The sequence below is a fragment of the Diadema antillarum genome, unplaced genomic scaffold, assembly GCF_040938485.1.
Source record: "Diadema antillarum isolate AM-2024a unplaced genomic scaffold, OU_Dant_1.0 seq00001337_RagTag, whole genome shotgun sequence".
Lineage (NCBI taxonomy): Eukaryota > Metazoa > Echinodermata > Echinoidea > Diadematoida > Diadematidae > Diadema > Diadema antillarum.
The window spans coordinates 730,335-746,474 of record NW_027272106.1 but is presented as its reverse complement, the minus strand read 5'-3'; the positions used below and the strand labels follow the sequence as shown (position 1 = coordinate 746,474).

Sequence of the window (16,140 nt, the reverse complement as noted above, 5' to 3'; positions counted from 1 at the left end):
TCATCTTACACCTACGTTTAGAATGCCGTTGCGCGTTATTTAAAATGCTCCTACACAATGCGCCATAGCGACGCGCATTTCGCCAGACCAAGCGTTTTGGGACTATTGTGATGTCACATTACAGCGTGATTGTACGGTGTGGTTACGTCACACTACCAACGCGTGTTGCATTTTGTTACGTCATCCATAGATATGAACGACACTGTTTGGCGGGGGGCGTTTTTTTTTAAGACGGCACAGATTGGGGCATGGCGCGTGTTAAACCTATGGGAAAAACGTTGGGTTAGGGTTTTTGGTTTAATAGGGTTGGGGTTACGGTTAGGGTTAGGGTTTGATGGTTAGGGTTAGGATTAGGATTAGGGTTAGGTTTAGGGATAGGGTCCCCAATAGATTTTTAGGGTCCCCAATCTGCGCCGTCTAAAAAAGAACACGCTGGCGGGGGGGGGGGGGGGGGGGCAAATTTATAATAGAAGCCATGCGCCAAAGAGTATAGAAGCTACTCTTAGAAACGGCGTGCACTTCAACAGTCTTTGGCTTGAACTACTGTACGCGTATTTGCCCAGAGGTGATTGAGCCGACTTCGTCTCGGAGTATCGCGCTGTTGAGAAATCACCGAGGGCAAACAATAACCGTTTAAGATAGTTACCAATTCCATGGAGACTTTCATTTCACTTTCCACTGAAGTTTATCATAGAATTGTCTGTGCGGTGTGCTAGATATTTATATGAGCAAAGCTAAAAAGACTTCGTAGGCTTGTAGCTAGAAATGCCGCTGTGGCGACTGGTACTGTATACGGATACCGCTTTATCGCATTACTCTCCTGATAGGTCTACGGTACATGTTACGATGAAAGACGACAGTGTTACATCATTGATAAGATTTTGAAATTATATACTTGAAAGTTAAATAGCACAAACCCAAAATGTGTCGAGTGGTAGTACAATGTACAGACATGTGTACTGTACTTGCATGTTCTACCAAAAGTGTCTAAGGGTTAGGAATATTGGATACAGTGTAGTATAGTTTTGGTTGAGATGGGGGATTCAGATTTTATCTTTTTGCGAGATACACTGTAATTAGAAACCACATGAAATATTACAGAGCATACAATTCTAACACATGTAGGTATTCAAAGTTTATCAGAACCAATTCAAAATTGGTTTTGAAATGGCTGAGATATCCAGAAACAAAGAGATCCCAATACATGTATAAGGTGGGACCCACCTTTTGTTAGGACATTTTGCCATACTGTGCTTTGTTTATGAATATCTCAGCCATTTCAAAACCAATTTTCATCAAATAAACTTTTACCTCTTAGAATTATATTGTCTTAAATAAATATTTCAAAAGTGCTTTCTAATTATCTCATAGAAAGTTATAAATCTGAATTCCCCATCTCAACCAAAACAATACCATCCCTTAACATGTTAATTTTTTTGTGACAAACTGTCTCAAAGATTAAAGGACAAGTTCACCTTCATAGACATGTGGGTTGAGCGAATGCAGCAATATTAGTAGAACACATCAGTGAGAGTTTGAGGAAAATCGGACAATCCGTTCAAAAGTTATGAAATTTAGAAGTTTCTGCTCAGTCACGGCTGGATGAAAAGACTAAGTAAGCTTGTGATGTCACATGAGTACAACGATATAAAGAAAGAATAAAGAAAATTCAACATACAATTTTGTATTTCCATTTTTCTCGCATAAGAAAAGAACACTCGACTTCTCTCTTTCAGAAGACAGGGGTAATAATATTACCCTTAACATATGTCAGTAGCAAGTTGAAGAAATGTGCACTTTATTAAAAAAGCAAAGTTTTGTGAAATTCTCTTTTTATTTTCCTTATATAGTTGTACGCATGTGACATCATACACTGTAGTAGTCTTCTCATCCAGCAGTGACTGCGCAGATACGATGTACTCAAAATATTCATAACTTTTGAACAGATTGCCCAATTTTCCTCAAACTTTCACTGATGTGTTCTACTAATATTGCTGCATCCTCTCAATCCTAATGTATATGAAGGTGGACTTGTCCTTTAAAGTGCGAAAACCAGAGAACCATAAGCCAAATAATACAATAAAATGACACTTCACCGTTGAAAGTTGAAGAAGAAAAAAGAAAAAAAAGTTTTAATTCGTCATGATATCACACGGTACAATATAAACATGCAGCTTGCTGTAATATTTGAGTCTTCATTTAAGCACAAATTCCAGGAGTGAAAACTGACAAGAGCTAAAATATGATAGCTGTGCATGACCAGAATATTCAAAACTGCCTGAAGAAGAAGAGAAAGAAAAAATTTCAACAGGCCTTTTCCTCTGTAAAATTTTAAGTAACCTTTTATTTTCAACGATCATAAAGATTTTTTCTGTTTCATTGGGTAATTGTGAACAAAATGTGAAATTATTTACCACCAATACAGTGTCAGAATCTCCAATAGCTTCATAAACTTGAGATGTAGACAATGTGTGATGCTGTGGTGGCATAATCACATACAAGTCATCTCATTCTACAGTATGTGGTGCATTTTATGTTTAAATATCAAGCCTTAAAAGGATTTTCACACGAATACATTTCTTACCAAGTTGCAATCATGAATGCTTACATTCACAAAATTAAAAAGTCAAAATCTTCTTAAAATGATGACACAGATGTACTGAATTTTGAATAGATTTCCCTACTGGCCAATCCAAGGATTTACAGTGTGTTGATGAGTGGGAAGTTAAGGAAGAACCACGAAATAGATTACATCCTTAAAAATACTTGATTGAACTCAGCTGTGCCTTCATCCAAAGGTGAATAATGCTCCTTACACCATGGGGCCGCAATCATACTTCCCGATATGCAAATTTTATACATACAATAACACTATGCCTATGTCTCATAGGAAATGAATTGACAATATGCTGGGGAAATTCGTTGTTTTTTTGTAATTATATTTTTTCTCTATGAGGGGAGTGAATTCTACAAGCTCTGCTTTTTTAGCAGTCCCCTCCATTTCCAGCAATATTGTTTATGCATTTACCACAGTGACGTAATAGTTATTTGTATCTCTGTTGATAATTTATTTATATCTCTTTTACAATGTTATTCTGTCTATCGCATTGTGGTACTGATTTCCTGACGTCTGTGTATACGAGTGTTTCATTGTATTTCTAATTACAATTGTACTTGTTTGTTGGAAGTGAAATAAATCAACTTGAACTTGAACTTGAGAAGTAGCAACAAATGTATGTAAATGCAGTGTACCATTACCACACATGATGACTCATATACTAGTACAACTGTACATGTACATGTACAATGTATCTTTCACCACAGTAAAATGTACCTGGATTTGACATGTACGGCACTTTACAGATCGCATTCATTGCTTGTCATCGATTGTTGATTTTCTTTTTTTCATTTCAGTTTTTCTTCTATTCATTTTTGTTTTTGTTTGACTTCATAAAAAAATGGTACGACCTAGAATAATGTTGCCCTACTGCTGGAAAAAAGAAAAGAAAAGAAAGAAAGAAAAAAAAAACCACACACAACAGGATCGAACAATATATGTAGCTAGCAGAGATTTGTGAAAAAATCCCCCCCCCCCAACCCCCGGAGTCAAACATGCCTTATACCTATTCTTAATGTTGCTTCTGACATACGTATTTGGCAAATTTTAAGCTGGCTTGTACAGACACAGTGATAAGTTTGGAGGAATTAAAGTGAAGAAAATGAAGGTTCTGCTGCATTTGTGGTGATTTACCGATATCAAGGATTGCTGCAGAGACTCGAAAATGATAAACACGTCCCATCTATCCCTGTTCCACAAGCACTCTAAGCTCTCCCCTCACTCAATCGATATTACACATGCCCATCCAATAATATGGAGGGTTTTGAAAGTAAATGGTACATGTTCCTAATATGATGATTTTTTCGCCCATGTCTCTCTCTCCCTCTTACTTTCTCTTTCCAACATGCAGCCTTTCATTTCAGTACATGGTTTTTAGTGGCACCGACATGATGTAAATGTCATTAATGATGCTGACATACTGTATACAGTGAAACTCTTTTTGATGATCATTAATACTTGTACAATGTATTTTCAATACACTGTCCTCAACTTGTATAGGCACTAGAATCCTCATGGGCTGTACGTACCGCCAAAAAACTTCAAGACATGTTGTTTTCTGCATTACTGTGGATTCATAAATGACAAATCAGATTCCACTGGGGTTGCTGGTTTGGGGCCGTATCAGCAATGTTCTCCTGAACACACACGCGCTGACTTTGTCTGCATGATGAAGTCGCCGAAACAAAAACTGGGCCGCACAGACGGAAAGAGAATGCCCACAGGCAAGCTCTTCACCGAGATGAAAAATGAGTTTAAAATGGACAAAAAGGACACAAACTAATGTCTCTGACTGCGATATACGTCTGCCGGGGGACAGACTCTTCACACGTATAACCATGCCGAGTGCCAAGTGCTTGTGGAAGAGGATGGGAGATGGGGCGAGCGCCAGGCCATGTCACAAAGTGCGGGGAGCAGGAGCACAGCCTCTCTCATTTCTTGCCCCCCATCGGCTTGCCCTTGTCCTTACCCCTTAGCTTCACCCCTACAGGTAGATAGAAAGAGAGAGGGAGAAAAGAAGGCATTCCATGGTTCAATCTGATGTACATGTATCATTTCTCGTTCAACTGCTTGGAAGATATGCCTCTCCATGACCGACAAACAACCATGGAACATATCTCGCATGGTACAACATACGCTGTACTTCCTTTCATAAAAAAGAGTTATCACACATTTCATCACATGAAAAGCACTGCAGATCATTTTTTTTTAACAACAAAACAAATGAAAAAGGGCCTTTTTTTGTAAAACAGCTAAACAAATGCAAAAGTAATACAAAACTGATGAGATAGAACATGAAAATGTTGCAATTTTCAATCACAATGTGCAACCTACATTGCACATGTATAATGCCTCACTAAAAAAAAAATAAAGGAATATTATTTGCCTATGAATAGGGCTAGAAACTGCACAATACTCATGCCACACAAAAATGTGAAATTCTCAACTTTTAAGCAGCAAGACTGGCATTTATTGACACTTATAATATTACATTCACAGGACCCTTGCCCCCATGACCTCATAATACCTCAGTCCCACAGTGACCTCATTATAACAGGGTTTCCATTTGTGTTGTTGAGCACTTTTCTCACTAACCATGGATGTGAAATACAAATGCATTTCAAACACAACACTTCTTTCACAATGACCTAATAAAATACCCATGAAATTCCCATCTAAAAGGACATAACTTTCTGAATGGAACTTAAGTCATTCTGATGTTCTCCTGTTTATTCTGATCCTTCAGTGCAAGTCTGCAGTCTGTGAGATCAGTGTTGTTCCTGAAGAATTTAGCAACAATTTCGAGTGACATTCATCTTATTTCACAAGTAAGAACATTAAAAAAATGACTGTTTGCATTCTAATTACACAACAGCTAATTTATGTCTCTTCATCAGCTTTCCATGTCCGAAAGCAGGACCTACATGTACATGAGCACACCTGTCTGAGAAAAAAGTTTAAGAAACAACCTGCGACACATAAAGAGATTTTTTATCACATTAAAGGGATGGTACAGTTTTGGCTGAGATTGGGCTGCAGGTTTCCAATGTTTTTATAATACCTTTTTTTTTCTTCTTTTTTAAAAGTCGGAAACCTCTTATGAAATCTAAAAGAGCATATTATAATTCTAAAAGAAATTCACAGTTTACTCAATGAAAATTGGTTATGAAATGGCTGAGATATCCAAAAACAAAGAGGTCCTAACAAAACTAACAGGTGGGTTCACCTTTTATTAGGACCACTTTGTTTTACTTTGTTTTGTTTTTTTATATCTCTGCCACTTCAATACTGATTTTCATCAAATAAACTTTGAATTCCTCTTAGAATTGTATGCTCTTTAACATTTCAGAAAGTGGTTCCTAAATAAGCTGAATCATCACCCCAACCAATACTATACCATCCCTTTAACCTAGGAACTCAACATTACACTACACACTCACCGAGAACTCTCTCAAGCTTGTTGAAAATCTGGTTGTTCGGTATGGCTCTCCCAGCTTCGTAATCATTGATCACCTGTGGCTTTTCATTGATTTTCTGGAAAAAAACCAAAAACAAAATAGGACGTTCACATACCAGTACCAACACCAACTTGCTCTTAACTGTCTTGGATTGTTTTCCCGTTTTGTTCCTCCTATAAATTATATTTAACCAATTTCGAAGCCTTCAATACAAGAAATTTGGGTTAGCCTGTGTATCACCTCATTGTCTAATATTAGTAATAGAGAGAATGTGACTTTACTACAATTTTTTCTCTTTATTTGTACATTGTATTTACAAATGTCTGTTCAAATTCACCAATAAAAATGGACCATGCCATTAAAAATGGTAAATTGCTATTTAAATATCTGATGGTAAGGTCCATTTCGTCTTGGGTTGATTTGACAGTTACAGTACTCCCAAATGGTACAAAATATACGTTGCCACATTTGACATATTGATTAACAATGTACATGCAAGTCCATCAACATACCTCTACAATGTATGTAGAATGCACTCCCGTTAAAACGAACACAGTTATAACGAAATTTCGGTAACAACAAAGTAAAAATTCAAGCTGCAACATTATCCACTCTATGTATTTTCATTGTTTATTTGTTCGGTTGTAATGAAATTTCGACATATGAAAAGAAAACTGCTGGTCCCGAGGACTTCGTTACGATGGGAGTCCACTGTATCAAAGGCTAAGAAATAGATGGCAAGAGTAAGAATCATCTGGCAATTTTACTTGAGTAAGACTCGACACATGACTATGCAATCAAATTACAACCCTACCTACATGCGATGTGCAGTGTCACAAAATGGCAAATGATAATCAAGGTCTGTAACCTAGTATTGATACCATAACGCTATGTGAATTACAACGCTCGATCTGAAGAAGCCTGCAGAGCCAGCAGGCGAAAGTCTTATCAAGTAAAGGTAATTTCCATTGATTGTGATAAAACGAACGCTCATCCACCCTATGTGAATTACAGTTTTTACATCTTGAAAGTAAAAAGAAAAATCAAAACTTTGGCCACCAATGTTCAACAAATGTCATTCAATTTCTTTTTTTTTTTTGATATTAAAACAAAAATAAAATCAGTTTGTATTGCTTTGGGTTTTTACTCTTTCTGACAACACGGCACAGGATTTTGAAGTCCTATAAAATGGAAGAAAGAAAAGTGACCCCAGTCGATCTGGCATAAATGTGACACAGCACTCACAGTAGCAAGATCCTTTTGGGTGAAGTTCTTCTCTTGCCGGGCTCTCTGGATGATCTTCCCAACGTCCATTGACACTCTGTTATCTGTATTGGAGAGATTTATAGTAACACAGGTCAGTTAGCTTCATCTTGTGGTCACCTTGCATTTAAGGAAGTGTATGGATACCTAACTGTATCAAATTGTCAAGTATGAATTAAGATACACATAATATACAATCATGTGCATAATTATGCAAACTCATTAATATGTATCATATGTATGTGTGTAATGCATCATCGGGTACATTTAGACCTGAACATGAAAGTAAACCACACCTACTTGTACGTGTAAACTGTATCCATCAAAATAAGCAGAAAACTATCTGGAACACACAATCACAAAAACTCCAATGAGAATTTGCAAGTTGTTATCTTTTTTTAGACATTTGTGTGTTACATGCCTTCATACAATTCATAGGAAATATCTCCCAAATGAGGGAGGCTTTATTTTATCAGGAGTGGAAGGAAAATTATTAGTTTTCAGGGACTCTCTTGCAGAATCTCCGGGACTACGAAGATTTGCCTTCTGTCATGTCCCCGTACAACTCCTCACTCCATTCTACACATTAAACATGCCCATTTTTATGTCAATCAAACTGTGCTCTGGCAGGTGGAATCTCAAGGAAACATCTAAATGTCATCATACACTGTACTATACTTACGATGAAGCTCCTCTGTCTCACGATCCAACTTGGCAGTGTCTTTGTTGTTCATGTGCTGTCTATTTCCCCCAGCATTGTCTAGATTGACAGTGTAAGAGATATAGTGTATGGTTACAAAACAGCAAATCTGGATGGTTTACAGTCGGAAGAAATTAACGCTCATCCTGGAACTCTTCTCTGACCGATTGTTTTCAAGCATCCCAAAGTCTGGACAGTTGAAGAATAAAGCAGAAGCACAAGGCAAAAGAATCCTTTCACAATCTAACCATAAGACCACGTCCATCTTGTAAAAGAGACCACTTGTAGTGTTGTACCAGCAGGAGAGATATCTCATTGTCATTTGGTCTAAGATATTGATGTCCAATTATATGTCATTATTCTCTACAGCATACCTTGATTTTAATTACCTATTTGGTGTTGATACTGGAAATAGGCATGACAGGTGTAAGTTGTATTACTGTTTATTCTTATGTATGAAATAATTATATACATGTATGTAATTCGCTGCAAATTTCAGCAGGTAGATTTAAATTTTCTATCCTTTATGTCTTTTGTTCGAATGAAACAAAAAATTGAATATAAAATAGCTGAGAAAAGGGGTAAATGGGGCTCTCATTTCAAAAAAATGGACACTTTCAAAATTATATAATAGTTTGATTCCTCTTCCCCCTACCAGGGTGGTCCACGAGGGGTTTTAGCATGTCGCTGCAACATGCTAAAATTCTTGTGCAACATCCTAAAAAGCCAGCAACATGCTATGCAACATCCTTAAGAATTTGCAACAAGCTCAAAGTAAAAGTATTAAAAAATGTGCAAAACATGTGCATAACATAAGAAACATCAAACTACCAGGTACTTTAGATATTTGTGTGCAAAACATGAGAGAGAACATTGAATGTAAGCAGCACAAAGAGAGATAAGCAGCAAAATATTGCGTACTACGTACTCATCGTGTGTGCTCCGCGCATATTCAATTTCTGCAATATTCTCAGATTCTGAGCTTGCAACATGCTAAAATTTCAAGTTGTGGACCACCCTGCCTACATACATGTACCACAGTAATTAATCAGTAAAAGAATGTTATTTTATTCTAATTTTGTGCAGACATGGGTAATATACAGTGAAGCCCCACTTAGGCAGAGTCGTTTTAGTGTTTTTGGAGTGAATGATTGTTTGCTGCTTTTCCCTGTTATTGTGTAATTTCAATACATGTAATTATTATTTTATAGACCGCAATTTATTTCCATGGCTCTTGTTATGGTGGGACTCCACTGCATATGCAGGGAGACATTTTCGTTGTGTTGTGTTGTGTTGTATTGTGTTGTATTGTGTTGTCTTGGTTGTGTGTTCATTTATGCTCCATTGAGCATTATACTTTTACAGGTATGATATGTACTGTGTTTCATGGCAAATGCTATAGTTTTCAATTAAAACAGAAATACAAAAATCATATGTCATTATACTGCTCTTCTTGTTTGTTGTTGACTAAAACAGTCAGTGATTCCACTCTACAGTGCACAGTGAATCCGGACAATTTACAGGCAATTCAAGATGGGGGAAGTCATCACAAGAGTATTTTTGGTTGCTGACCACACAAAATGAGATTTGTAATTTAAGTGAGACAGCATGAAGAAAAGTCATCAATATACAAATTCTATTATACTGCATACTGTGGTTCCTGTTTTTGTATTTTGCTTGAATGTACAGTGTACTTCTCCTCTTCTTCTTCTTCTTTTTTTTTCAATGGGGTTGTGGGGAGGGAGTTGGTGCTTTGTGTACTCACATTTCTTGGTTGTATCAACCTGTGCTCCTTTCCTCTGTGCTGCATTGACTGCCTATGGGGGGAAAAAAGGCAAAAGACAGCATGATGTTTCATTATCTTACTTTGAATGAAAAGTCTTCATGCCAAACAATCATCGGTATACCAGAAATTTCAGCATAGGGTTAAGATGTATATACGTATAAAAATATAAAACAAAATGAAAACATATGAAAACAAAACGACAACCATACTGAGGGGCGATAATCACCAATACTGAGAAGTGAAGCAGAAATCAACACTTCATGCAATGTAATAGACATCAAATTCACTTGATCAAAAGATTTGATACATGCTGGAAAAACAATATGTACTGTGCAATTTTGACACAATTTTATTCACAAGGACTAGATGTACATGTACTTGTAAGAGTGTTATACATAAAATTGAGGATATTTGCTTAGATCTGGGACTGAAATTGTAATGTACATGGTATTGTATGCCTTGTCTCTAATCTAGGGTTACAGTGTACTCACAAGCAATGCCAGTTACTAAACACAAACATTTATTCATTATCATAATATTGGTATCATACTTTTGCAAATTTTGAATATATTCAAAAGTCAGATTACGAAATACATGTACTGTGGCAGACCCTAAAACTAGACAGTAGGGTACCTACAGTTGTATTGTACCTACAATGTAGGTAGCATCTGGGGGAAAAAAAAGATGTGATGTAGTCTATGTAATGTTATGGAGTGATGAAATATTTCAAATGATTGCTGATTGTGGTACTTAAACAAACACACTAGATGAAGCATGATTAGAAAAATAAATTCAGTGTCAATTCAGTGTCAAACAATAAAAAGGCACAACTGTAAACTGCACACTCTTTACAAGCAAATGAACCAGGGCAATGGTACAATGTATGTCATGTGTTGTGCTGTAGACTACAAATTACAAATTACAACGTAGTCATCATTGATAAATATTACTAGATTCAAGTTAATGAGCTCCTTCTTCTTCTTCTGCCTCCTTCATACATGTATGTACAACTGTAGTTGAAGATTTTTGCAGACTGTGTGTGTTTACCATAATTTATACAGCCATTCAAGTGATAGAGTAACAGATTTACAGATATTTACAAGCACATAGACAGTAATTTACAAATCTAACATAGACTAGCCACTGTTTATCAACGCTCTGTTGATTATGGAAGGCTCCAACAGACAGACGGCGATGCAACAATTTCTGAGGGCAGGAAATATATTCTAGCTCTTTATTCTGTTCTCAAAAAGAATGAATGATGATGCTACATGTTTACTCAGTATGACTCCATGAGTAAATGAGTTTGCAAGTATGGTATCTGATTCTGATACTGAGGTTGGGTGGCTTTCATTGACAGGGCAATCCTGTTTGCTTTCATGGCATATGGTCCTGTGTCAAAAGATGAGCAAGATTATTACATGTATTTATTGTGTATTTTGTATGGTAGCTCTACTACACATCGACCACCCTTTTTGAAACCGACCGTGTAGTTTTGGCGCACAGAACGCTTAGTACGCACTGCAATGCGCACAGAGTACATAAAAATGTTGGCTTTGACAGACTTGAACGTTGATGAGGATGTGTGGGAAAACGCGAAAATTCACTGTTCCTTAATGGTTTTAATCAAGGACAAAATTTCGAATGAATATTCTAACCGAATCGTAATGTGATGTCAATGCATTTTCTAAAAAGCTTCCTACAACACGGTGTTCAATACAACTCGCTTTGTGTGCATTGTCAATACAAAACAGCGGTCGATCTAAAAAAGGAGCAGCACCGCGGGGAGCTAAAAAGAGGGCACTCAGTTTGACGGCGATATTTTTACACTGAAACTTCGAATTGAAAAGGGAACAACAGCATTTGATAGTGCTGGATTTTCTCAATCATGTAAATTTTTAGGTCAAGTTTTTACGTGAATTTTAGCGTTAAATTTTAAATATTCTTATCAGGCAAATAGAAAGTAGGCGGTCAATAAGTAACTGTTAGTAGGACCAACCGTACATACATCATTCATGGTTAGCATGTCACTTTCTTGGTGACACTCAAGGTACTGTGATACCTTGAGTAAAGTGGATTATTATATTCCAAGTCAGAAATTTCTCGATTGCACACCGCACCGTCACTCTGTCTTTCTGTAACAACACGTTAGTGAATGTCTCTCATGGCCACCCAGGCAGAACGTTTTCTTTTGAAGTGGGAAGAAGAAATAGTTTTGTCTCCAGAGGACACAAATTTTTACTTACACGTTGTATGCATATACATGTACGCACTTGCACAAAAGCTATCCTGTCTTAGACGTGTGTGAGGGTCCACACACTCACACGCATTTCACAGTGCGATAATCTTCAAAACTTGAAGCTGCACTCTACCTGGAAGAAGAAGAAGATTCAGAGTGAATCTTGCAGCTCTTCTCTCTCCCGGGCCATGGCCATTTCCACTTTATGGATGAGAGGTTCTAATCTAGCTTCTATAACTAGCGTTAGACTAGTTAGGCTAAGAACTTATAGAAGTACAGGAAATTACATCATCATAAAATTTAGCTTGAACTTTTGTCAGCTTTGAAGCGATCTGTGTAGTGTAACGTTAGACTTAAATTAATAGAATCTGGAGCTCTTACAGTAAAGTGGTAAAGTCTCCAACGTGTGGCGTGTAGCCTGGATTATTATATTCCAAGTCAGAAATTTCTCGATTGCACACCGCACCGTCACTCTGTCTTTCTGTAACAACACGAATAGTGAATGTCTCTCATGGCCACCCAGGCAGAACGTTTTCTTAAAATCTTACTGAGGTTTTGACTTCTGTTTTAGACCTGATTGATATGCAAAGGCGCAGCTTACCTGCTGAGACCTCAACTGTGCGGCTCTAGGCGTTTTCTTCCTCAAATAAGTGACTTCGTCCCAGTCTGCTTCTGCCATGATGAGTTTTCACTCTTAAACAACTGAAACTAAAGCACTCTCAGTCTCTCACACCATCAGTATTTCAACAGTTTAGTGTAAGAGCAAATGTGATGACCGTGTGTGTGTAGGTACGACCCGTACGCTATTATGCTGTTATTACTGTACGTACGTGGTCGATACATGGTGTACGTGTACATACAGTATACAGATATATGGGCGCGAGCCTCACACAGTACAGAACGAAGATGAGAGTAATGGCAATAAACTCGGCTAATGCATAACTCGGCCTTGTTACGCCTCGTGAGTCGCATGGGTTTGAGAAATATTTCTGGAAACACCTTTCATGGATGACACTATTAATTGAGACATGGGTGAAAATAACTCCTGGGTACTATTAACTATTAATCTTGCTGTGATCATATATTTCCCCTGAAATCGACATTTGAATGGGATTTATGAGAAATTTAATCAGTATAATTTGCTTATAATAATTTGACACTTTAAACTTTTCTTTTTGTTCTCTCTTGTCAATGTCCGACAGGACAAATAGGCACCACACATGCATTTCTTCTTCCCCCCCTCATGTTCCTCTCTTTGTAAATACCCCCCCCCCCAACTCATCATTTAAACTATTTGTAAGCATATAGAATGTGTGCATGGGGGTTGCAACGATTTTCAAGCTTTAAGCTTATGTTGCAATTCCTTTGCGTGTTCGTTACCTTGAATAACGTAGCTCTCTTAGAGTTGTATACTATTTCTGTAACTGCTTCTTATCAATGTATACTTATCGTATATATTCTGTCTTGGCTATATGAGATGTACTTGCATACATTTTGTGAACACGCATGAAATCTTGAACAAATAAATAAATAAAATAAATAAGAAATTGATCACCATTTTGATAGATGATTAATCAGATATATCAAAAAAGTGTCATAAATAGAGTCTCATGACTTTTATTATTGGTATGATACCAGTGTTTTAAAAAAGTTTTAGGTATGGTACTTTATATACACAGTAAAGGAAATTTGTATAAGTACTTGACGAGTAGTGCTGGAACAAAGAGGCGATGAATGTAACCGGGATTCATGTGTTTTTACCTATGTTCATAATTTTATATATGCGTACTTGTTATTTACATTAACTGTTACCAAAAATTGATGTTGTGAACCGATCTTGTCCTTTTATACTTTCTACTATCATATGTACATATATATGTGAATATATACATATACATTATATGTATATGTATATATATTTATAGGTTGATGAGGAAGCAATAATGTGACAAAAATGAACTATAATTTGATAGAATGAACGATCTGTCGTTTGAATGAGATCGATGGTCGTTTCAAATCAAATCAAAACTACTGTCTCTGTATACGACTCAGTTTTCAAACCGAGCCTGAGACCGAATTGTTTGTGGCCGACTTGGTACAAGCACCACCCAGACGCCGTACCACGGAGACGTGACCACTTACTAGTTCGGTGGTGCAGACAGACCTGCCCATTTATGAAAGGGCGCCAACACAGTGGCAGTTACGAAAGAACTTGCATCTTGGCGACATGCATGACGCAGACATTCATATTATATTTTTTATAATTTTAAAAACTCTCTTTGAGTGCTGCCCACTGTAATTTATTATCTCTATGTCATAGAGATCATTCAGTCTGGACGATGCCAGCATGCATTCAGCCAGTCAATGTTCGAGTTGACTCAAATGAAGTGACTCTAGACAAAATTAAAAACACAACATAACATAACATAACATAACATAACATAACATAACATAACATAACATAACATAACATAACATAACATAACATAACATAACATCATAACCATAACATAACATAACATAACATAACATAACATAACATAACATAACATAACATAACATAACATAACATAACATAACATAACATAACATAACATAACATAGTTCAATAACATAACACAACACAACGCAACGCAACACAACACAACACAACACAACACAACACAACATAACATAACATAGCAAAATGATAGAAGTTTCGTTAAAATATTGCAGGTCTAAAATGCAATAAGTCGTTTTACCTCACCTGGTCACTATTACTGACCTTTACCCCTCGCTGCAAAAAGAAAATATTATCATATTCATTTTAATCCGTTTCTCTATAAAAGAGAGCAATAAGAATTACTGATATCTGACATCTGTGGCAAAAATAAAAAAATAAAAAAATGAATAAATAAAAGAAAACCTCAAACACCAGATAATAAAAAAAGGACAATTTAGCTTGTTGTCTTGATGACATTTAAAGGAAACCAAAGCCTAAGAGAAACGTGAATTGAGTGAAAGCAACAATATTAGTAGAGTACATCAGTGAAATTTTTAGGAAAATCGGACAATCGATGCAAAAGTTATGAATTTTTGAAGTTTTGGTGTTGGAACCGCTGGATGAGGAGACTACTTGAGTGTATGGCATCATGTATTGTGTGGACAACATTATAAAGAAAATATAAACAAAATTTAACATGCTTTCACTTTTCTGGCATAATGAAAGAGCACTTGACTAACCGCTTTCAGACACCAAGGGTCTCTAAAAAAATCGAGTGAAAATTTTCACTCTAAAAAGAGTGAATACAAAAAAGAGTGAATTTCGAGTGAAATTGGAGTGAATTTTGAGTGAAAATGCTCATTTTCACTCATTTTGGAATGCGTCAGGGATCACTCGAAGATTTTGGAGTGATCCCTGAGGTCACTCTAAAACGAGTGAAAATGAACATTTTCACTCAAATTCACTATAATTTCACTCTAAATTCACTCTTTTTTGTATTCACTCTTTTAGGAGTGAATATTTTCACTCGATATTTTTTAGAGAGATACTAAGGTTGCTGCTTTCACTCAATCCACATTTCTCTTTGGTTTTGGTTTCCTTTAACGTGACCTTTGACCTGTCATCCCTTTTATTTCATGAAATTATCTGTTTATTTTACTTAGTGTATATATCTTTTCAGACAGTATTTAGGCCTACCACTGGATACTCTTTGCTGAAGTTGTGCCAACAATAATATTGAAAATTTTAACCTATCGCCACTATGAATAATGTTCGTGCAAAATAGTTACATTGTACATCAACTCCAAAACGACATCACCACTGGACATTCAAGCTGTATATAGAAAATAGCTCATAAAAGTGACATTTTGGGAAAACGTAGTCTGACCATAATCTTGACCTTTGATCTTTTACCTGCATGGATCATCTCACGCAGGTATTGTCTATTTTCCAGCACCCTATAGACAGATTTGAAAAGAACAATAATAAACATAATGATTAACGTGTTCAGGAACATTATGCGTATGATTAACTGGAACATTTATATGATCAACGAATTTGGGAACATAATGTTCTTTGGTGTACAATACCAACGG

The 16,140-nt window shown here is 36.5% G+C and overlaps 1 protein-coding gene across 1 annotated transcript; it reads right to left on the bottom strand.

Moving 5' to 3' along the window:
- Window positions 1–3,605: 3,605 nt before the first annotated feature.
- Window positions 3,606–12,796, bottom strand: LOC139708442 (endothelial differentiation-related factor 1 homolog). The gene is made up of 6 exons (XM_071620393.1): window positions 12,665–12,796; window positions 9,804–9,855; window positions 8,021–8,098; window positions 7,321–7,403; window positions 6,058–6,151; window positions 3,606–4,601 (listed from the first exon to the last, which is right to left on the bottom strand). Exons 1-6 carry the CDS (start codon window positions 12,740–12,742, stop codon window positions 4,549–4,551), a joined length of 438 nt encoding a protein of 145 aa, XP_071476494.1. The 5' UTR covers window positions 12,743–12,796; the 3' UTR covers window positions 3,606–4,548.
- Between the last annotated feature and the right edge of the window lie 3,344 nt (window positions 12,797–16,140).

Bases quoted from the DNA above. Each gene is read 5' to 3' on its own strand.
- LOC139708442 (XM_071620393.1), bottom strand. From the start codon at position 12,742: ATGGCAGAAGCAGACTGGGACGAAGTCACTTATTTGAGGAAGAAAACG. The intron at 7,404-8,020 runs GTAAGTATAGTA...TCTCCAATACAG, and splicing joins TGAGACAGAGGAGCTTCATC to ATAACAGAGTGTCAATGGAC. The intron at 6,152-7,320 runs GTGAGTGCTGTG...GTTTTTTTCCAG, and splicing joins CCCAAAAGGATCTTGCTACT to AAAATCAATGAAAAGCCACA.